This window comes from Delphinapterus leucas, chromosome 4 (assembly GCF_059928025.1).
Source record: "Delphinapterus leucas isolate spDelLeu-1000000601 "Yukka" chromosome 4, BTC_Dleu_Yukka2, whole genome shotgun sequence".
NCBI classification, from domain to species: Eukaryota; Metazoa; Chordata; class Mammalia; order Artiodactyla; family Monodontidae; genus Delphinapterus; species Delphinapterus leucas.
The window spans coordinates 70990668-71015263 of NC_143132.1; the positions used below are offsets into that span (position 1 = coordinate 70990668).

Sequence of the window (24596 nt, forward strand, 5' to 3'; positions counted from 1 at the left end):
TGTTAAATAGTGCCTCAATAATTTCAATTTACATTTTTAGAGTATTAGCAAAGTTAAACATTCCTCCCTCCCTTTTAAATTAGATTTCCCCTAGAGAGGCAGCAAATATGGTTGTAGGAAGTAAGGGATTTGGAGTAAGACAAATGTGGATTCAAATTCCAGCCCCTGGGACTTCCCTGGTGGTCCAGTGGTTAAGAATATGCCTTCCAATGCAGGGGACGTAGGTTCAATCCCAGGTCAGGGAACTAAGATCCCACATGCCAAGGGACCACACATAGAAAGAAGCCCATGAGCCACAACAAAGAGCCGGCATGCCACAACAAAAGATTCCACGTGCCGCAACGAAGATCCAGTGCTGCAACTAAGACCCAGTGCAGCCAAAATAAATAAATAAATATTAAAAAAAAAATCCAGCTCCTTCTTACTTTAGGGTTTGACTTTTGAGAATTTATTAAACTACTCTTAGCCTTAGTATTATATCATTCTCTTGGAAATGTGGAAATGAACCTCATCATATGACTGAGGATTAAAGAAGATGACATTTGTAAGGTACCTGGCAATAAGCAAGGTGGCTCAATGAAAATCAATTCTCTTCTCCCTCAATCTACCTGAATTCACGTCCTCTGTCAATATACCATTTGTAGGTGGTTAAGAGCATGGGTTCTGGAGTCAGACAAAGGTTTAAATTCTGGCTTCATCATATCTATTTATAGTATAATATGAGGCAAGTTACTTAATTCATTTGCCTCTGCTTCCTAATATATAAAATGGGGACAGTTACAGCACCTACCTTCAAAGGGCTACTATCGGAATTAGTTAAGAATAACACAATATGTTTGGCTGATATACAACAGTAAATAAATATTAGATTAGCATTATTTTCCTTTTGTCTTAGTTTACAAAACACAGATTATCTCATCTGAGTCTCACAACTCTACGAATAACACACTCATTCATATAACAAATATTTACGTAGTACCTACTATGTGCCAGGCAGATATTCCCATTTTCCAGCAAAGAAAACAAACTCTGAAAGGTTAGTGGATTTGCCTGAAGGACCTGGTAAATGCCAGAGACAAGTTCTAAATCCAGCTCCTCTCAGTCTATGGCCACCTGCCCTTTCTGGTTGTTCTGTTTTGACGTCTTAAATATTAACTCTTTAACCTGTTAGTCATTTATTTTTTGCCTTTTCTACTTTCAAAAGAATTCTCCTTGTCAGAAAAGATAGCCAAATAATTCTGTTTTCTCTTCGTCTGTTAACAATTCATCATCTGTATCAAACAGTGTCTAAGCCTTCTTCTCCTGACGCTCTGAATGCTACAAAAAAGCCCTCACTGTGGTGATTTCTGTGTTGTTCGCAGGCTTCTGTCAGTGTTGGGCTATAACCTTCCATTTTTAACTGTTACGTCACTGTCTATGACTAAACAGCCTTTCTCCTAATTTTAGAACAATCAAGATTTTAGCTATTCTGTATTTTCCATTGGCATTTATCTCATTTATACAGTCAGAATTTCAATTTCACTCACAGAACAAGTGCTGCCTTTCCTTTGAAGAGCTCAAGCTGTCTTTTATGTCAATTAAGTTTCTGAAGCCTGTTTTCATAAAGTTTAGGGTAAATATATCAATACCCAGAATTCTCTTACTTGTGTATTGTAAGCTCTCTGATGACAAGGTCATTTTTCTTTAAAGGTCATATTTCTTGTCAAATATACATTACTAACCAGTTCTCCCTGGCTGGTTATAATTAAATTCAAGAAGTAATTTATGTTACTGCTTTTTAAGATTTTTTAAACATAAAACTGTAAGCACATACATCCATTTATTCATCCATTCAGTGAATATGCAGTGGGTGCCTACTCTGAGTCAGGCATTATTCTAGGGATTTAACAGTGAGAAAACAAACTCCTCCTCTTGGGAGCTCACATACACTAGTAGAGGAGATAATTAACAAATGAGTACCGAATACAATGTCAGTGTTGCTATAAAGACAACAGTGATGACAGAAAATGACAGGCCGCTGAGCCTACGAGTCCGGAGCCTGTGCTCCGCAACAGGAGAGGCCACAACAGTGAGAGGCCCGTGTGCCACAAAAAAGAAAAAAACAAAAAACAAAAACCTTGAAAGAATAAGATATTATATGTAGATCTAAAATCCCACACTTAATTATATTCCAACAGTGAAATGGTAGGCCCTTCGATAAGATGTCAAAACAACCATATACAGACTACAGAGAAAACTATAGGCTAAAATTCTTCAAGTTATTTACGCCAGCAAACATTTCACATTTTTTTTAAAAATGCAATTTAGGTGATGAACACACCAAATTTGAATATAAAAATCAGTTATTCATCATAAATATCTTCCATTACTTAAAAACATAACCATTAAATGAGAAGCACTTCCTTTTTTTTTTTTTTTTTTTTTTTTTTTGTGGTACGTGGGCCTCTCACCACTGTGGCATCTCCCGCCGCGGAGCACAGGCTCCGGACGCGCAGGCCCAGCGGCCATGGCTCACGGGTCCAGCCGCTCTGTGGCATGTGGGATCTTCCCAGACTGGGGCACAAACCCGTGTCCCCTGCATCGGTAGGCGGACTCTCAACCACTGCGCCACCAGGGAAGCCCAAGCACTTCCTTTTTAATGTCTGTCAAAAAGTTCTTGGGGACCACTTACAGCTCTGACTCGAAGGAGATGTGAGATGACAGACTGTAGTTCATCACTGTAGTGTTTTAGTTCTGTAAATCTCCTGAAACAGGAAACAAAACATCATTTTTCTCATGAAAAGTCAAAAACAGAAAGACAAAATAGCAGTTCCTGAGAATAATAAAACTGATTCTATTTAACTATTTGCTAGCCTTAAACATTTACACACCGATGCAAACTCAGAAAGTTCTAAAACAAAATAACCATATTTTCTCTAGATATTTTTAAAGCCAAGAAAAGACTTCATAATTTACACTGTGGAACTGAGATAGAGATAATATTTGTTAGTTTGAAAACAAAAAAACAGGAAAAAATTTATGGTGCTAAGAAAATCTTATGGTGCAACCATAAACTCATTGTCTCTAACAATCTTCATGCTGCTCAGTAATCTTTGTTTCTATAATCTGATGTCTGCCGTTCTCCATAAGACCTGAAACTTCTATTACCACCGTTCTTCCAGCAATGTAACACCTGACCTCACCCTCCTCAAAAATTTGTTTCCCTGACATCAGTGTTAATTTCTCATGATTTTCCTTTTACTCTCTGGTCATTCCTAAAGTCTCCTTTGCAAAGGACTCCTGGAGTGTTTGCTAAGAGCACTACTGAGGGCCTCTCAGTAAAAGAGGGCATGAGTAACCACCACAACTGTACACAGGAATAAATTCAGGAATCTGAATTTATAAGAAACGCATTCACAGGATTCAGATGCTGGCAATCCTCAGATTACACTTTGGAAAACGCCCTTCAAGCACTGGCTTCTTTAGGATTCAGCCCTAGGTCCTCAACCATTTTACAACCAATCTTTCAATCTACACACTCTGTGTGACTTATTCACAATGCTTCACAATTATGATCTACATGCTGCTGAACTCCAAATATATAACTCCAGCCCAAATCTCTCCTAAAAGCCATATCTATGAAGCCAACTAACTAGCAGACATTTGTACCTGTTTACATATCCAAAGCTCAACTTATCTTCCCCTATCCCATCAAATCTCTCTCCTCTATTCCCTAGCAGTTTAAACAATGAAACCTAGGTGCCGCCTGTATTTCCTTCTCCTCTCTTTCATCCCATACTTCTACCACTCACTCAGTCTACCTCCTAAATATTAGCCAAGTATTGCCACAAAAAGTAGAGACTCAAGGTCCTCCTCCTCACTGCTTTTAACAGTCTAGTTTGAATAAAAATAAACAAGCATGAAGAGGTATCATTTGAAACCTCTGAAACAATCTTTCTGGTTTTCTACATTTTAAGAAAGAATGGAATTAAAGCATTTTAGTGATATAAACTATTTCAGTAATGGTGTGAATAATAATTAATCTATTGGGCCAGACAGGCCTAGAACAGGGATTCTGTATATTAAAAATCTGTTACAACAATGACTGATATAGATCATTCTCTTATCTAAAACTTAAGGCAAACAAATTCTATTACTAACTATACATTAATTATATACTTGAACAAGAACTTAGGAGCAAAAAAACTGCCTTGTTTATGTTATTGGTCATATCACATTTAAAATTCTATATATAATGTAGAATATTAAACAAAATTTAGCAATCTAGAAAAGCTGGTAGGTCAGAAAAGGGAAGACAAACATTCAGTTGACAAAATATTTTTCATTAAATTAAAAAACATTCAACTGACAAAACAATAATATTAAATATTAATTTAAAAACTGTCTCATCTACATGCTCCTCTAATGAATGTACATTCACCAATGTCATAAACTTTGCTGCTTAGGTTTTCCAAAGCTTTTTTTGGAGGGTGACATAATTTAGTTCTTAACCTAGAGAACATCTCATATACCATGGATGTCATTATAGCCCTTATAAAAACCGCAGCGGAACCTTAAATGCATATTACAAAGCAAAAGCCTTTCTGAGAATGCCCCGTATTGTATGATACAACATTCTGGAAAAGGCAAAACTATGGGAACAGTAAAAAGATCAGTGGTTGCCAGGGCTATGGGGAGGGAAGGATAAATAGGCAGAGCAAAGAGGATTTTTAGGGCAGTGAAAATACTTTTTATGATACTGTAATGACACTTACATGTCATTATACATTAGTCAAAACCCATGTAACATATAACACCAAGAGTAAACCCTAATGTAAACTATGGACTTCGAGAGGGTAACAATGAGTCAATGTAGGTTCATCAATCATAACAAATGTACCACCTTGGTAAGGGATAATGGGGGTGGCTCTGTATCTCTAGGGGCAGCTGTGTAAGTGTAGGGGCAGAGGGTACCTGGGAGCTCTGTACTTTCCACTTAATTTTGCTAGGAACCTAAAACTACTCTAAGAAATAAAGTCTATTAAAAAAATAAAATAAAAACCTCAATGGTTACCATCACAATTTCTTAATTACCAAACTTTAAAATATTTATTTATATTTTATATTCAAAATGTATACCAAAAAGCAGAGGCACAATGTTAATGTGTTATGGTTTATAAAGTCCAGCACAATAGGCTATCAGACTATGCAAACTTGGTCTTTGTCTGCTAAGAATTTACACTATGTAGAAGTTAACGCTGAAGGCCTGACTAGAGAAATTCTAACAGACCTCATAAACTTGGTCACCAAATATGGAAAAGCCTCATCTACCTAAGCACATTTCTACCTGGAAAGTATAGCTGAAGCAAGCTTCAGGTAAAGGTCCATATAATGAAGAGCCTGAATTATCCACCAAATTCAGAGAATGAACAAAACCAAATCTTAAATACTTAGATGCCACCCTAAGGAAAGTTATTTCTGAATACACCAGTTTTCTTTAATGTAGAAATGCTCTCACAAACACCAAAGTGGCACTGATGAAGTCAGGTAACTGTCATATAAATACATCTCCACGAAATTATTATACTAGTATGCAACTATCAAGTTTTTTTGCTATTCAAAGTAGATAGTTTATTATTAAAATAAATAATATATTATCTTGAGTTTTGTACATATCTGACAAGCAAAGTCTAATAAGAAAAACTATTTTATATGAAATTTAAATTATTTTTCTCATTTTTCTGATACCTTAAGCAACACTCAATAAATCCTTCTAGGAAAAAGCAGTGGTTTAATTTTCTAAAACTTCAGTTACTTACAACCTTAATCCCAATTAAATTACCAAATTTCAAAATCAGTTTTAGACTGTAAAAGGATTTCACTAACGTGAATTACTATTTAAAATATTTAGCAAATAAAGTGCATACATTCAGAAATGAAAAATTAAATAGATTGATAGGCACCATTCAAAACAACATTGTAACTGTTATTAAAACAAAACCTTACTTGTCTGGGTTTTTCACTCTGAATGTTGCATTAAGCGCTTTTAACCTGGAGTCTGCCTGGAAAAAATAATTTATTCACTTAATACAATTACATTTCAGGGTTTAAATCCAAACAGTTTTATTTTCCCTTTAGAAGTAAGATGCTCAAGTACAGTTTTCTTCGTATCATTTGTGTCAAACACATTAAACATACCCCAAAAAACAGTTTAGTAGTTATTTTTTAAAACACTACAAAAATATTTATAAATTAAACTGAACACATGGCAATCAGTAATACCAAAGTAAAACAACTGTAAACACCAATACAATAGCAACCATATAGCTCTGCATTATTATAACAAAATAGGTCATGTGAAAAAAGTAGTTTACTTTTTCTCTAAATCAAGAAAAACAATGATCTATACATATAAACTAAATAAAACTACTGCTTTGAAGCCTGTGCATTACTGAGATTCGTTCTCAGGTGGAATGTAAACCAAATGTACATTGGTTTTTCTCATTTTCATAATCAGTATTTTAGAAAATAAAGAAATATGGAAACGCCTGTACTAAATTAAAACTAGCTAGATGAGGACTTCCCTGGTGGTACAGGTTTGATCCCTGGTCAGGGAACTAAGATCCCACATGCTTGAGGTGCGGCCAAAAAAAACCAAGCTAGATGACATCAAATTAATTCCTTTCTAGCTGGCAGGAAATGTTACAACTTTTTAACTACCTTTACTTATTTCTAGATATTTCAACACAACTATTTAACTACCTTTACTTATTTCTACCCTAACTTATCTCAAAGGAGAGACAGAAGGATCAACATGAAATAATAATTTCATTGTATAAATTTATACTTAATATAGCCAAATCCTCTCCTCTTATCATATGTTCTCATTAAAATAAAAAAATTATAAATAAATATATATATATATATATTTTTTCTGACCAAGGCACAAAAATGATATGGTTCATAAAAGGTAGCTCAATCAGTAATCAATTTCATGATGTGGTTTGGTTTTGAAAATCCCAATCAGCTTGAATATTTTATATTATTCCAACTTATAAGCCCTAATTACAAATACTCCCAAAATAATAAACAAACAAAAGCAAAACTACTAGGGCTCCCCAGATTACATGGCTGAAGAAATAAAAACAAATGCAACAAATACACCACTCCATAAACCCAGCCTCCTAAACCTTCAGACCAAAAGCAATTCAAAGAGCTATCAAGAATATCTAAAGCTTAATTTGTCATTGAATTCAGGGGATTCTCTTATTTCTAAAATGGGTATTTTATCAATTCTTGACCTTTCTTACATCTCAAGGGCAAAGGAGCTAATGCATGTGAAAGTCCTTACAATTAAAGCAACTATGAATTTAAGGCATATATTACTCCCTTATGTTCTTTAAGTGAATTCAAATCACTAAACATCAACGTGTTAATGACTTTATAGTCACATGCAAATGAGATTCTTTAAATAAGGATGAAATTACATAAAAACCATCAGTAAAAAAGAAAATTTTCATGTGTATCTTTTTCTGAATCTCATACTTAATACTACCAATTAATTTATTTTTTACTTTTAATATTACCATCTTACCACTATAGAAGGCATATAAAATGTAAACCATCACCATCCTAACCTTTGCTTACCAAGCATTCTGTCAGGTCAGTCCATCATAACACCGCACTCAACCTGCTCATCATTTCACAAGATTCCATAATAAGAGAAATTGCTTAAAATGTCATCAAATCAGAAACTTCTCCCCAAAGCTAGATCTCTAAACACCTACCTAGGCTGTTCCAAATCTGACGGTTACCATTCATCCATCTTATCAGGTTCCCCACTAAATATCTAAAGAAGCCCTTATATAATTGTTTCATACCACCCTACTTTATCTCCTTTAATACAGCACTATCTGAAATCCGCTGAGTTGTTTTCTTGTTTCCTAGCTGTCCACTAGAATATAAGAGCCACAAGAAAAGCACAATGTGAATGGGGCTCCTAGAGTTGCACAATGGCTGCCACGGCAATACTTTAATCTTCTTTGTTCATTCCTGTATCCCCAATGCCTCCCAATGCCTGGCACAAGAAAAACATGCAATAAGTATTGGCTGAATGAAAAAAATAACCCCGACTATTCTACAGCCCCAACTTAACCTCCTTTCCCATGTTCTTTAATCCCCACCTCTCCTTCCCTTTCCAATTACTATTACATACTTTACTTTCCTTGTCCTAGACCTTGTCTTTCCTTTATTTCATTTTCAGGTTCTTCCCCCAAACCTTGCCTAGTAAACCATTACCAGCTTGCCCTCTCTCTAACATTCTTCCTTTACCCGCTAGGTTGACTCCACTGCAGGTTCCTCACTATTCAGGTCTCAGCTCAAATGTTCTCTCTTCAACCATGTGATGCAGTTTGCCCAGCACAGTCCTGGCTTACACCTGTTGTCCCTAATCTAATTATTAGCAGACCCCCTTTTTATTCTCAAAAGTGTCCCCATTTGAACAATAAATTTTATTGTCACCTATCTCAAAATAACCCCTAGAAAAAAATCCCTGCTGTCATAATCTCTCACAGTAATGATTGTTTCACTTTATATCACCTATAACTTTCAAAGTATCTTAAATAAATGTTAACTTAAAGTCTCCAACTACTTACAATACAAACTCCATAAGAACATGGGGATAATGAATGTTTCCAGCGTATTCGCTGTTGTATCCACAGCACCTAGAAGGGTACCTGACAGTCTGTAGGCACCCAGCATTTGGAATCTCCAGGATTAGCAGAGATCCTAAAGGCCCAGATCTCTCTGGCAGTCCCTGCTCCAAGCAACAGACAGGGTTCTGGATTCTTCTGAGTCAGCCTAAAATCATTTAAGGTTTGGGCATATGGATGACACTTACTTTCATGTAAGTAACTTACTGAGAGAACTGAGTTAAAATGATATTACTTTAAACTAAAGTATTGGGTGGAGGACTTCCCTGGTGGCACAGTGATTAAAAATCCGCCTGCCAATGCAGGAGACATGGGTTCGAGCCCTGGTCCGGGAAGATCCCACATGCCACAGAGCAACTAAGCCTGTGTGCCACAACTACTGAGCCTGTGCTCTAGAGCCCGACGAGCGACAACCACTGAGCCCGCGAGCCACAACTACTGAAGCCTGCATGCCTAAAGCCCATTCTGTGCGACAAAGAGAAGCCACCACAATGAGAAGCCCTCACACTGCAACAAAGAGTAGCCCCTGCTTGCCGCAATTAGAGAAAGCCTGCGCACAGCAACAAAGACCCAACGCAGCCAAAAATAAAATTAATTAATTTTTTTAAAAAGAGGGAACTGAAAACAGACAAATACCATATGATTTTTTAAAATAAATAAATAAATAATAAAGTATTGGGTGGGCCAAAAGTTTTGTTCGGTCTTTTCCGTAAGATGGCTCTAGTAGCACTTAGCTGTCTTTATTCGAAACAATTTTGTTAGACTGTATGTGACAGCTGTCATATCAGCAAGCATTTAAAAAAAGACTTAACAAAACTGGTGAATTTTTGTGTAGCAATTTTAATACTGAAGATGGAAGAAAAAAGCATTTTCGGCATATTATGCTTTATTATTTCAAGAAAGGTAAAAACGCAACTGAAACGCACAGAAAGTTTTGTGCAGTGTATGGAGAAGGTGCTGTGACTAATCGAACATGTCAAAAGTGGTTTGTGAAGTTGTGTGCTGGAGATTTCTTGCTGGACAGTGCTCCACGGTCGGGTAGACCAGTTCAAGTAGACAGCGATCAAATTGAAACAATAATTGACAACAATCAACATTATACCACCATTAGGTCACTTTCTCGAGTTCCTCATCTAAAAAACTGGAATAATATTAAACTAACCTCAAAGGTACTGAGGCAACTGTCAGCAAAAAAACATGACCGTGTATTAGAGTACAGTGCTTAAGCACATAGTAAACATTTAATGTTAATGATATTCAGATAAGATACTGCTTTAGGTTCTAACTTTTTTTTTCTTTTTTTTCGTTTTCTTACCAATTTTGATAATCTTCTAAAATTATCTTCCCTAAAAATATTCTTATCTGTCATCTTACAGCAATGGTTCTTAAGTTTTAGGCTCGTGGGAATCAATATGTCTGGAATGAACTCTAGGATTCAGTATTTTGAACAAACAATCCCAGCAAATTGAGACTCATGAAGCCAACTGACCACATTTTAAGAAACACTGAATTAAAAAAAAATTTTTTAATCAAAAAACTAGTTCCACGCTAAAAAAAAGAAGAAAGGAACGCTGAATTATGAGTACTCAGCCAGCAATTCAACCTTTCCTTGAAGCCTCAAGGTAACCACTATAAACAACTAATACTGAATCCACCTGTGACACAATGAAGCCCTAGGGGTTACATAGGTGTGTGGTGATTTGGCCCCATGCCAGAGGCCTCCATACTGCAGTGTCTGACTCTCAGATCACTGTTATCCTTTACTAGCAGGCTCAGCTGTCAATTTCATTATTGTAACAGTGTGCCTGTCTCCAGCAGTATTCACTTTTAGACCTCTTAAATTTTCTTCTAATATGCTGTAGCCTAGAAAACAGATAGCCAAGTTTATTTGAATAACAATAATAAAATTAAGTGGGGGGCTTCCCTGGTGGCGCAGTGGTTGAGAGTCCGCCTGCCGATGCAGGGGACACGGGTTCGTGCCCCGGTCTGGGAGGATCCCGCATGCAGTGGAGCAGCTGGGCCCGTGAGCCATGGCCGCTGAGCCTGTGCGTCTGGAGCCTGTGCTCCACAGTGGGAGAGGCCACAGCAGTGAGAGGCCCGTGTACGGCAAAAAAAAAAAAAAAAAAATTAAGTGGGTACTATCTGAAAGGACCAAAGTATATCTGTAAGTACTATAGTAAGTTATGTTACATCCATTTGAACATCTCAGAAGTCAGTTCTAAATACCCCCTTTCAACTGTGATTGGGTTAGTTGTAACTGCCAAATACATGACCTCCAGATAAGTGAATTGTATGTCTTTCTCTCTCTATCTCTCGGACAACCTCACATACGTTTGTATGTATGCATGCACATACGTGTGTGTATGTGTAGTCCTAAAAGGTCCCATTTCACTTCCCTGGTGGCACAGTGGTTAAGACTCCATGCTCCCAACGCAGGGGGCACAGGTTTATTCCCTGGTCAGGGAACTAGATCCCACATGCACGCCACAACTAAGAGTTCACATGACACAACTAAGGGGCCGGCGAGCCGCAACTGAGGAGCCCGTGAGACACAACTAAGGAGCCCACGGGCCACAACTAAGGAGCCCATGTGCCGCAACTAAGACCCAGCACAACCAAATAAATAAATAAATAAATATTTTTTTAAAAAACCCTGCTTCTTTAAAAATAAGTCCCAATTCCTTGCATGGGTCTCCAAATTCTCCCCATACATTTTATGTCTGGTCCATTTCATTTAAATTCTGACTTTTCAAATTATTGTGTACAGAGTATTACCTTTCAAAGATTTTATGAAAGTGAAACTAAGATTTCACCGTAAGGCTACCCAAATACAAAACATTGTATCTAAACACTTAAATAGCACCTACACACAAGATTCAAAGCACTCTGTAAAGAGCATAGTCTATATGGATGGAGAAATTTAGGAGTTTTCTCAAGGCCACCCAAGTTATGGCCAAAAACTGAGTTAAGGACAAACAACTGATAACTAGTTGCTAAACTAATGACTAAATCAACGACGAAAATTTTTTAAATTTTCTTTTTATATAAAGAGATATCACTAAAAAAAATATATTTTAGTTTGCTCTTTTCTTTATTACTGGCTCCTAAGAAATCTTGGACTAGTTCTCAGAAAATTCTATCAAAATATAAATAATTTTTTAAAGTTTAGAGTTATTTCAAACCATCTCTAAACCAAAATTCCAGCATTCTCTCTGAGCACCATAATGAATTATAGCCAAGAAAATACTAATTTTTTCATGTTATCTGCCAACAATATATTTATAAGTTAAAATTGGTTTATGACAGAATTAGATACTTGATTATATTTTCTGTGCAGACAAAAAATTTTCTCTTGTCTTTTTATGTTAAAATTAAAATACCTACATACCAATGCATAAATCTCTAGGGGGTGTTCTTAAAATTACTGTAAAGACATTTTGTTCTTGTCGCCTAGACCTACTGAATTTTGTTACTGCATTATCATGTGAATTGTTTATCAATTTATATATTATATCAATTTATATTACTTTTTCTTCTTACCTATTCAGTTTACACAAGAGATGAAAACTTTAAAAAATCTGCAAGCACCAGTGTTAAATTACTTTTGGGAACAAGAGGGAGAGCAGACTGGAGTTAGGGTGGCCATCTTATGACCAACATGCTCTTTAATTTTTAGATAACAGTTCCATTCCCAGACACTAATTCTAATGACCGAGTATGAAAAGTGGTCAAAATCTAATTAGGCCTGTATTACTAACAGATGCTAATACAAAATGAATCCTATGCCCACTCAAAACTGGCCATGTCCCAGTAGACAGAAGAAGCATGACTGATGGTTCATCTTCTAGTCTGCTAAGACTGGAAAACCCAAGATCAATTCTTCAGAAGTGTCTTTCCTATTTAATAGAGTGAGCAATTTTGGGGGCACCACCGATAGTGGCAGTGATAAGGACAGAGGGAAGAAAAAAATATACAATGTATAATATGACTAAACTGTCGGAAAAATCTATAGCCTGTATCTAAATTACTGCTTCAAAATCTTCTTTCCCAATAGAACTAAACTCATAAATATGCCCATTATAGTCTCACTATTAACAAAAATTACACCAATCAAAAATACACTGCATTGTTTCTTTAAAAACTTTACCAATGATATTAGATGCAAGGCCAATTTCCAACATTCGCTCATTCAATAAACAGCAAGTACCCATTAAGTGCATGGCACTGTGCTAGGAACTGTAAAGGAATGTAACAAATTATTTCATGCAATTATCCTTACCTTCAGCTGAAATCCGGTTTCATTCACAGTCTCCTTCCAGTTACCTTCCTAAAAATTAAAGTTAATTTTAGATATCATTGCAAAATAGCCCGTAAGGAATATTCCAAATTAAATATCTATCGTTCTGTTCTTCTTTCAGGGGAGATGGGAGAGAAAGGTTAAAAAAGAATTCCTTTCACTGCAAAATTAAACATACAATCCAGTTTCCAAAAGATTACCAAAGATGGACTCAAGATTTTATAGACCTGGGCTTCAAAAAACTAAAGGCTAATTCTGATACCATTTAAGTGATACCAAAAAGTACCATCTTTAGTATCTTTAAGTATAAAAATGTCAGCCAAAAGAATGATGTAATTTACTTTGGAAATTCAAAACAGAACAAACCACGAAATGCATATAAATTAACAAAGCTGCTCCAAAAGGATCCTTAAGAATAAGCATTCCACAATTTAAAATTTAAAAGATCCCAAGTCAAATGGAAGACTAAATAAAAGAAAAATACCTGTGTTAAAAACAAATAGAAGATTTTGTCTCTACAAAGGATGGGATGTGAAGCAACTCTCAAGAGGAAGTTTTCTAAACCAATTCGACGTCTTTCCACAAAATCCGGGTCCATGTTGTCAGCAGAGAGTTTATGCCAAACAAATTCTGCCTAGATAAACAAAACAACCATGAAGAATAGTCTCAATGCTAAATACTTCTGAACTATACTGCCATTTCACTTCTTACCCTTTTTTCTGGTAAAGGTGGCACAACAATATGCGGATAGTAAACTAAAAGGTAGTTTCTCAACAACTCAAATTCACTATACCGCCTCCATAGTGAGTCTGTTAGGACACTCTGACCATCAATATGTTCAACTGACCTGAAAAAGACAGAATAAGATTTCTAGTGCTTTTTAGAAATACAAATGCATGCACACGACCTCCTTTAAAACTGATAACTCCATTCCTTTAAAACTGATAACTCCATTTACTGAATGAACCAGACACTGAGTAGAGAATTTTTCATGTATTATTTAATCCCTACAACAAACCTGGTGAAGCAGAGATTACTGTCCCCATTTCACAGATGAGGAAGCAGCTGCACAGTATATGCTCTTCCTACAATCACAAAGGTCTGTGGGTAGAGCACTCAGATCCATCTGATTCCCAAGCTTTCACTCCTAACCACTTTCTTCTGTTATAGAAAACCTATTTGAACTCAAGAGAAATAGTCATATTAGGAACATTCTAAAAGCCTCAATATAAAATAATTTGGTTAATGTATAACAGCTGGCTTTCCAATATAGTAAAGTCTGGCTTAGCCAGTGTTTCATTAAAGAAAAAGTATTTTTCACTGCCACAATGAGAGAACAACTCCTGCCACAATGAGGGAATAATATTCATGCCAAAGACGATGGCACCAAAAAAACCCTCGATTCAACATTATAAATGAATCAGATGCATCCAAGTACCTGAAAAAACCCACAAAAGCAAAATGTCAATTAACTCTGAAGCAGTGGGGAGAAGGGATGTAAAAATTCAATTCTAGTCTTATCTTTAATATAAAGAGCTGCAGGCAATGCCATGTCTCATCCATATAAAAGTTCAAGTTGGGGGAAAGCTGGGTAAAATCATATAAAGAATATTTGAAATTATTTTGACTATTTACAATTTCTGCTAGCATAATCACCGTTAGAAAACATTAGTCTTCTAAACATTATCAGAACCTTCCCATTTTCTAATTGTTTGCTTGAAAATAACTTATAGGCCCTCCAAGAAACACGCATATAACCAAAGTGTGCATCTGTACGTTATGGCATAAAGGCACAGGGGTTAAATCAGTCTTAGAATAAAGTAAAGTCTTGAAAAGATATATATACTGTGTCATGCTCAACACAAGCATTTTAATAATAAATAAATAAAATTATTTATTATAATTAAAAAATAATTTTTATATTAAGTTTGCCACTAAATTTATTCATTGCATTATATATTAGAAAAGGAAACATAATAGAAAGGAAACAGAAAAGGAAGCATAATATGAAATTCAAAATGTACAAATGGCTCCCATGGCAAAGATATAGGATTATTAAATCATAATTCATTTTAAAGAGTTGACCTAACCATTAGCTATGACTAATACTATTCTAATTCAGATTTTCAACTTCAGCTGAAAAAATATCTTAGGTTAATATCAAGTTTCAAATTATTTAAAATCATGACCAACAGAACCCACATCTTGCTAATAAGCAAATAAATATAGCCTATAAGCAGTACACCTAAAGGCTGCTAGAAGATCTTTTACAAGTTGATTTTGTTTTTTGTTTTGTTTTAAAGGCCACAAAAGGCAGGGTCTAACAACTGGAAACCACCTAAAAGCATAGGGAAGACTTTCTTTGGACCACAAAACTACCCCATTTATCCAATCATTTAACAAATACTTAATAGCACATAACTGGTTTTACATGCAACATTTAATTTAACCCTCACAATAAAGTAGATAGGATCATCAGCCCTGTTTTACAAATTAGAGGAATTAAATGAAGACATCATATAGCCTCCCAAGACAACGAGGAATTCTTACCTATTACTATGTACAGTATACTTTATTTTAAAAGGGTTCATACTCTATGAACAGGAAAGCATAAAAACCTCTGGAGAAATTAAAATCAATGACTTTAGCCTTATTCATTCTTAGCCTATTAAACTGTAACACTATAGGCAATTGCTAAATGGACTTTCTACTTGTGTCCAAAGAGTAGGTAGATAAGCTATATGTTAAAGTTCAACTTTTAGTCAATATCAAGGCTCAATACTACTCATATTGTCCAAGACTATCTGAATAATACTGAATTACAGCAAGAATCCTACATGATTAAATTAATAAATTCCAGGGTTCTGTGGTTGTTGAAGGAAAGTTAGCCTTAGGGGTACAGTACTTTCAAAATAATCTATCTAAAAGCAGTGTTTCTCAAAGTGGATATGTACATGATGTGGGGTAGGCGAGAATTTAAGAGAGGGAAAACACAAATCATAAAAGAAAAAAGATAAATTTAACTATCTTAAAATGTAAAGCCTTTATACTTGATAAAACTATGGTCCATCTGCTTCAAAAACACCTGGAATTTTGCTTAAAATGTGTCAATTCCTGGACCCCACCCAAAACTCTGCAGCTTAACAAAATTTCCAAGTGATTCCTATACATTTTAAAGTTTGAGAATCACTGTTTTAAAATAAATGAAATACAATTGTGAAAGTCAACTCAATAATCCTTTTGTGCACCACACATTTACTGATGATCCACTTAAATATTTATCCAGTGTCTAGCTATATTACTCATGTATGGTCACTTCTAACTCCAAGTTTCAAATTATAATACTCTATTCATTTCAGTCAAGAGTAAACTATAAATCATTCCAGATTATTCAAATCAAGTCTCTTCCAGCAGTAAAACTAGTCAGCAGCTAATTTCATTGTTCAATTGGGTGAAGAAATAGGCACATACTAAAAATGTCCTTTTTCAGCGAGCCACAACTAAGAAGCCCACAAGCCGCAACTAAGGAGCCTGCTTCCCGCAACTAAGGAGCCTGCCTGCCGCAACTAAGAGACCCGGGGCAACCAAATAAATAAATAAAATAGAATAAAATAAAAATATCCTTTACAGTTTTAAATTTAAGAATTTACTTAGAAAGTTAGAGCCACGAATTTCTAAAGTATGATTGACTGATTGATTTATTTAGGCTGCACTGGGCCTTAGTTGCGGCATGCAGGCTCTTTAGTTGCGGCATGCAGAATCTTTAGTTGTGGCATGCAAACTCTTAGTTGCAGCATGACTGTGGGATCTAGGTCTCTGACCAGGGATCAAACCTGGGCCCCCTGCATTGGGAGCTCAGAGTGTTAGCCACTAGACCACCAGGGCAGTCCCCTAAAGTATGATTTTTTAAAGTGGCTAATTTAACTTAAAAAAAAAACTCTCTCATGGGACCATAATTTTTTTTAATTACCTTAAAAAATCTCTCTGATACATACATGTATATATGCATGCCCCAAAACAACCTATTTTTTAAAAGACCCACCTTAGCTCTTTTCCCCAAATTCCTATCGTACACAAATTTTCTCTTCTTTTTGGAAGATTCTTTTTTTCTTTTCTTGTTTTGTTTTCTTTGCTTGTTGTGTGTGTATGTATGTGTGTGTGTAAGAAGGAAGACTATAGTTAAAGAAAGGATTATCAGAATTATTTGTAAACTAAATAACCTTCACCATGATTTTAACTTTCATTTTGGGTAGAACCACAGACCTGGAGAAAACCCTGAAAATGGCACAGGGTTCAGCCCCAAGGCTAGTTTGGTGACGGTGTGGTAAAGCCAATGAAAATGACTAAAAAAAACTTTTAATGTATTCATATTAAAACATGGTTGTAACACTTTATCAACTAGGTCTGGTAGTTCTATTGTTTTATTTTAGAAGTTATCAGAAAGTTCTCTCATATCCACTTGTTTTATTTATTTATTTATTTTTTCCTGCTGTGCCACACAGCATGCAGGATCTTAGTTCCCTGACCAGGGTTCAAACCCACACCCCCTGCACCAGAAGCAGGGAGTCTTAACCACTGGACTGCCAGGGAAGTCCCTCTACTTGTTTTATTTATTTATTTAAATAGATTTATTTATTTATTTATTTTTGGCTGTGTTGGGTCTTCATTGCTGCACACAGGCTTTCTTTAGTTGAGGCGAGCGGGGGCTACTCTTCATCGCGGTGCGCAGGCTTCTCATTGTGGTGGCTTCTCTTTGCTGTGGAGCACGGGCTCCAGGCATGCGGGCTTCGGGAGTTGTGGCACACAGGCTCAGTAGTTGTGGCTCGCAGGCTCTAGAGCACAGGCTCAGTAGTTATGGCACATGGGTCCAGCCGCTCTGCGGCGTGTGGGATCTTCCCGAACCAGGGCTCGAACCCATGTCTCCTGCACCGGCAGGTGGATTCTTAACCACTGCACCACCAGGCAAGACCCCCCTCTACTTGCTTTAATTGAAAGTATTTCTGCTCGGTCCACAGAGAGAAAAGACCTTGTCAGTATAGTCTTTACATAAACTGTTTATAATTGGCAAAATAAATTGAGTCTTCCCTTGCTTTGCTCTAGACAAAACAATCTGATTCCTTTAACTTCTTCCTTATGAGGTAAGAGTTTTCTGGTGAGTTGTGATTACACCATGAGCTACTTTATCTTCTTCCTCTTTTTTTTTTCGATTACACCATGATTTATTTTATCTTTTTAATTTTACCCCAAGGTCTAAAGCTCCAGTCTCAATCAATTTTTAACTGACTTTAATTTCTCGCCAAAAAAAAAAAAAAAAAAAGATTAAAAATGGGGAATTCCTTGGGAGTCCAGTGGTTAGGCCTCCATGCTTCCACTGCAGGGGTCATGGGTTCCATCCCTGGTCAGGGAACTAAGGTCCTCCTGCATGCTGCACAGCTGGCAGGGGCAAAGGGGGGATTTTAATTTCTCTGTAACTCCCAACTCTCCTAAACTGACTTAGACTGTATTCTCTCCTCCTAGACTTCTTTGTTAACCATCTCCACTTACTTAAGTCCGCTTAATACTTCATACACCTCTGAGAACCTGGTATCTTTTCCCCAAACCACAAAAGGGTTGTATCTAACAACAAGAACTCCACTAAAGCATGTGTCAAGTAACATTCCAGATCCCAAAAGTATTCCAATAACCTTCCCTCTCCCTCCAAAACAAGTACATTAGAACTTAGCTACTAAGAGTACCAGAGTAAAAGACACACCTGTTAACCTGTTAAAAAGTAAAACAGCAAAAATCCCTAAAAAGACAATGACCTGTAAACAATTCCATTATACAACAGAATTTGCATCAACAGCTACCAAAGCTTTTTCTATCTAAACCTAGGCCTAATTCTCATCACTCACCTTGTTTCAATGAGGTAAGCAGTATATGTTTCTTGCATGTTCATGGCATTCCTCCCAGTTCGCTTTTCTGCTTCTGAAACACTAATTTCTATCTTCTTCAACCAAAAATTATTTTCCATCATCTGAATAAAAATAATGGAAGAACAACAAAAAACCTTTAAAATTATATTGAAAACACCCTAGCTATTTTAATAAAATCCATTATTAGTACATATTTCGGGCTACTTTTTTATATCTCTTAAGTTGCTAGGGGTTGCTAAATGATATCAGCAAATGCCATGCCTCTTTTTATCAGCATGCTGTAGCACATTAAACTTTTCCAGAAGCTATTTTAACAAGTGCCATATTAATTATTAAAATGTAGGCAAGATTATAAGAAAAAAAATTAAGATAAAATGTAGACATTTCACACAGTAACCAAGAATAAACCTATATAGAAATACACATGAAAAAAATCTAAAAATACTATATACAAAGACAAATGATGCTCAATACTGATATTTAATCTTTTTTTAATATTTATTTATTTATTTGGCTGCGTCGGGTCTTCATTGAGCCATGTGGGATCTTTTGTTGAGGTGTTCATTGTGGCGTGCGGGCCCTTCCTTGAGGTGCATGGGCTCTTCCTTGCGATGCACAGGCTTCTCTCTAGTTTTGCTCTCTCGTTGTCGCGTGGGCTCCAGAGCACGTGGGCTCTGTAGTTTGCAGCATGCAGGCTAAGTTGAGGCGCACAAGCTCAGCAGTTGTGGCGCACAGGCTTAGTTGCCCTGCGTCCCCTGTACTGGAAGGCAGACTCTTTACCACTGGACCACGAGGGAAGTCCCTGATATCTAATCTTTTTATTTTACCAAAGTCAAATCTCTATCTCAAATATAAAATACTACATATATGGCAAAATGTGAGATTTTTAGCAGGCAGGTTAAAAAAAAAAGCAGGAGTCGTCACATATTTAACCATAAATTTGCCTAAACTTTTTTTTTTTTAATTTATTTTTGGCTGTATTGGGTCTTCATTGCTGCGTGCAGGCTTTCTCTAGTTGCAGCGAGCAGGCGCTACTCTTTGTTGCAGTGCCCGGGCTTCTCACCGAGGTGGCTTCTCTTTGTTGCGGATCATGGGCTCTAGGTGCGCGGGCTTCAGCAGTTGTGGCATACAGGCTCAGTAGTTGTGGCTCACAGACTCTAGAGCGCAGGCTCAGTAGTTGGGGCGCACAGGCTTAGTTGCTCCATGGCATGTGGGAGCTTCCTGGACCAGGGCTCGAACCCGTGTCCCCTGCATTGGCAGGTGGATTCTTAACCACTGCACCACCAGGGAAGTCCCTGACTAAACTTCTTGGCAGTGATTAACAGGCTCCACTGTGAGAAAGCAGGTTTTCCTATTTTTTTTTTAAATATTGCTTTTATTTATTTATTTTTTTATTGAAGTATAGTTGATTCACAAACTTGTTTTAGTTTCTGGTGTACAGCAAAGTGATTCAGTTATATATATATTCTTTTTCATACTCTTTTCCACTATGGTTTATTAGAGAATAATGAATATAGTTCCCTGTGCTATATACAGTAGGACCTTGTTTATCTGAGACAGCAGGTTTTAAGAACAGGAGACCTCTTTCTTTTCTGCTAGATCATCCCAAGGTCTGTATCAAAGCACCGAAGAAAATGACAAAGACATCACAGGTGGTTCACAGGCTCTTTCTGTAGGAAGTGTGCCACTGAAGAAGGGTCTTGAATATATCCAAAGTAACTCCAAATTAAACAAGAAAGACACAGTGAGACCATGCGATAACTGCTATGCTTTGGTTTTTTTCTCCCTTGCTCACTTTTAAAGTTCAGTTGGTTTTAATTAAAAATTCTGTACTATATTATAACTGGGGTTAGTCTGTGAAGAAGAGATATAAGTAAAAAGATGGATACACCAAAAGTTTAAAGAAAAAGATGCATGCAGTAAAACCCATGATGATACTCTATACAGAAAATTAAACCTGTGCACTATGAAGAGAAAATAAGCTATGTGACAGTACACAAAATTAAATCAGTGATGAATAAAGATGACACACTTAGGATGTACCGCCAAAAATGTTAAAGAAAAATGGAGGAGGTAAAAATGCTAAAATTAGGACAGAGAAGAGCCAACCGAAAACAGAACAAAAACGAAAACAAAAACCACTCTGCTGTCAAACAAGACACTTTTATAAAATATAAGTTTTATGTTTATGTACTAAAAGAGAAAATAAGACAGGAGAAAATCATTCAATTAAAAGAAAGCTCAAAAAATTACATAAGCACAAACCACTCAACGTCAGGGTTATAAAGCCCTCATTGGTTGAGACTATACATATAAAAAATTTGGGCCCACAGCCAAGCACTGATTTACCATCACGTACTCCAGTGAAAAATTCTCTGAATTCTGGAAGCACATAACTGATAAAGCAAGTTATTTCCCAGCCAAAAATATAATGCATGTGAGTCATAAATTTACCCCATTATGCCATCCAATTACACAGAAGGAAAAAAATAAAAGAATAAAATCAACTATCATAAAAACTAAAGGCTGGCATACAAAAATACCAGCACGGTTTGGGAGATGATATAAAATTGCTTATCCTGTCATACTAAAGTACAAACAATGCCAAGAATAACACAACTAATACCATAATTGTTAAAAGGACACATTCAAAATACTGAGAAATGGATAAACTTGGTAACTGGAAGATGGGACCGGGACTGTGTTTTAAAGAGAGACATAATATATTATTTTTTTTAATTGAAGTATAGTTGATTTATAATGTGTGCTAGGGAGACATGACATTTTAGATGTATTAAAAGTGGACTTCTCATTAAAGAACATCACTAAAGAGTGATGCTACACTCACATCTTACACTTACATTCAAAGGAATAACATCCCAAATGTAGATGCTTGATATGTGAATCACTACTTTCTACCTAACTTAAGACCAAATAAATATAGAAGATGGACATATTTAAAAGGCTGATGAAATTCTTTATTTTCAATCCAGTGAGTAAAAATGAATATAATCTACTTTAAGTTTTAAAAATGTTGCAAACAGTGAAACAGTACAAGCAAGCATAAAACAGATAACAGTGATAAAAGGAACAATAAGAAATTATTAATTCAATAACTGAATATTTACTGAGTATCTATCAATACAATGACAGTCCTTAGGAATGGGAAGATAACTGAGAAAAGGTGCCTGAGTTCAGTGGTTCACTGCTTGCCTGAGGAATTCTCACCATCTAGTAGCTAATGTTCATCTGTGGCGTCCTTTAGGATTAAAGACAAAATGAAGACAAATGACAACCTTAATATAACAACTTTCAGGACTGTAGATGAAAAGAGTTGGTGTATCTATAGCACTCATTTAGTTAATCTTATTTAAATCACACAAGAAAGAAAATATATCACATTCATTGTTATACTACAAATTATGGGGAAAAGATAAAATTAAAACAGTCCAAAAAACAAAAAACAGGCAGATGGAGATGAGCATGGAGCTAACTCAGAAGAATAAGAATGCAAAGAAAGAAAAATAAATAGCAAAAAATAAAATAGAATTCTAGGCTGTAAAACTGACACTGCAAAAAAATCAAAACAGTAAGATGGTAAGCTCTCCCAAAATGGTAATGAAAAAAGACCCACAAAAAGTGAAAATGATGAAAGATGATTTTAAAAAAAGGAAAACTAAGAACCAATGCTTAAATAATAGAAGTTCTTGAAGAAGAAATCAGAAGAAACAGAACAGAGATAATAATCTGTATAACTAAAAAGGAAACCAACAAAAATCCTTTCTGGATTGAAAAAATTTTTTCTACAGCTCCAAACTGAAAGGCATGTGGTCCACGTATAATGATTTAGAAAATTAAATATCTTCAGCATACAGAAAAAAATCCTAGAACATTCCAATAGATGCAGAAAAAGCTTTCAACAAAATTCAATACCCACTTATGATAAAAATCCTCCAGAAAGTAGGCAGAGAGGGAACCTCCCTCAACATAATAAAGGCCATATATGACAAACCCACAGCAAACATCGTTCTCAATGGTGAAAAACTGAAAGCATTTCCTCTAAGATCAGGAAAAAGACAAGGCTGCCCACTCTCACCACTATTATTCAACATAGTTTTGGAAGTTTTAGCCACAGCAATCAGAGAAGAAAAAGAAATAAAAGGAATCCAAATCGGAAAAGAAGAAGTAAAACTGTCACTGTTTGCAGATGACAGGATACCATACATAGAGAATCCTAAAGATGCTACCAGAAAACTACTAGAGCTAATCAATGAATTTGGTAAAGTAGCAGGATACAAAATTAATGCACAGAAATCTCTTGCATTCCTATACACTAATGATGAAAAATCTGAAAGAGAAATTAAGGAACACTCCCATTTATCACTGCAACAAAAAGAATAAAATACCTAGGAATAAAACTACCTAAGGAGACAAAAGACCTGTATGCAGAAAATGATAAGACACTGATGAAAGAAATTAAAGATGATACAAACAGATGGAGAGATATACCATGTTCTTGGATTGGAAGAATCAATATTGTGAAAATGACTATACTACCCAAAGCAATCTACAGATTCAATGCAATCCCTATCAAACTACCAATGGCATTTTTCACAGAACTAGAATCAAAAAATTTCACAATCTGTATGGAAACACAAAAGACCCCGAATAGCCAAAGCAATCTTGAGAAAGAAAAACAGAGCTGGAGGAATCAGGCTCCCTGACTTCAGACTATACTACAAAGCTACAGTAATCAAGACAGTATGGTACTGGCAGAAGAACAGAAATGTAAATCAATGGAACAAGATAGAAAGCCCAGAGATAAACCCACGCACATATGGTCACTTTATTTTTCATAAAGGAGGCAAGAATATACAATGGAGAAAAGACAGCCTCTTCAGTAAGTGGTGCGGGGAAAACTGGACAGCTACATGTAAAAGAATGAAATGAGAACACTCCCTAACACCATACACAAAAATAAACTTCAAATGGATTAAAGACCTAAATATAAGGCCAGACACTATAAAACTCTTAGAGGAAAACATAGGCAGAACACTCTGACATAAATCACAGCAAGATACTTTTTGACCCACCTCCTAGAGAAATGGAAATAAAAACAAAAATAAACAAATGGGACCTAATGAAACTTAAAAGCTTTTGCACAGCAAAGGAAACCATAAACAAGACAAAAAGACAACCCACAGAATGGGAGAAAATATTTGCAAACAAAGCAACTGACAAAGGATTAATCTCCAAAATTTACAAGCAGCTCATGCAGCTCAATATCAAAAAAAAACACAACCCAATCCAAAAATGGGCAGAAGACCTAAACAGATATTTCTCCAAAGAAGATATACAGATTGCCAACAAACACATGAAAGGATGCTCAACATCACTAACCACTGGAGAAATGCAAAATCAAAACTACAATGAGGTATCACCTCACACCGGTCAGAATGGCCATCATCAAAAAATCTACAAACAATAAATGCTGGAGAGGGTGTGGAGAAAAGGGAACCCTCTAGCACTGTTGGTGGGAATGTAAATTGATACAGCCACTATGGAGAACAGTATGAAGCTTCTTTAAAAAACTAAAAATATGGGCTTCCCCGGTGGCGCAGAGGTTGAGAGTCCGCCTGCCGATGCAGGGGACACGGGTTCGTGCCCCAGTCCGAGAAGATCCCACATGCCGCG

The 24596-nt window shown here is 36.1% G+C and overlaps 1 protein-coding gene across 1 annotated transcript in view; it reads right to left on the reverse strand.

The window, feature by feature from the left end:
- The window catches only part of SNX4 (sorting nexin 4), a 62188-nt gene that overhangs the window by 29509 nt on the left and 8083 nt on the right, over positions 1-24596 (reverse strand). Inside the window, exons 2-7 of the mRNA XM_022567805.3 lie at positions 18882-19003; positions 13699-13834; positions 13472-13621; positions 12970-13017; positions 5986-6041; positions 2672-2744 (exon numbers count right to left, since the gene is read on the reverse strand). Of these exons, the coding sequence (XP_022423513.1) occupies positions 2672-2744; positions 5986-6041; positions 12970-13017; positions 13472-13621; positions 13699-13834; positions 18882-19003 (585 nt within the window). The remainder of the gene's footprint in view (positions 1-2671; positions 2745-5985; positions 6042-12969; positions 13018-13471; positions 13622-13698; positions 13835-18881; positions 19004-24596) is intronic.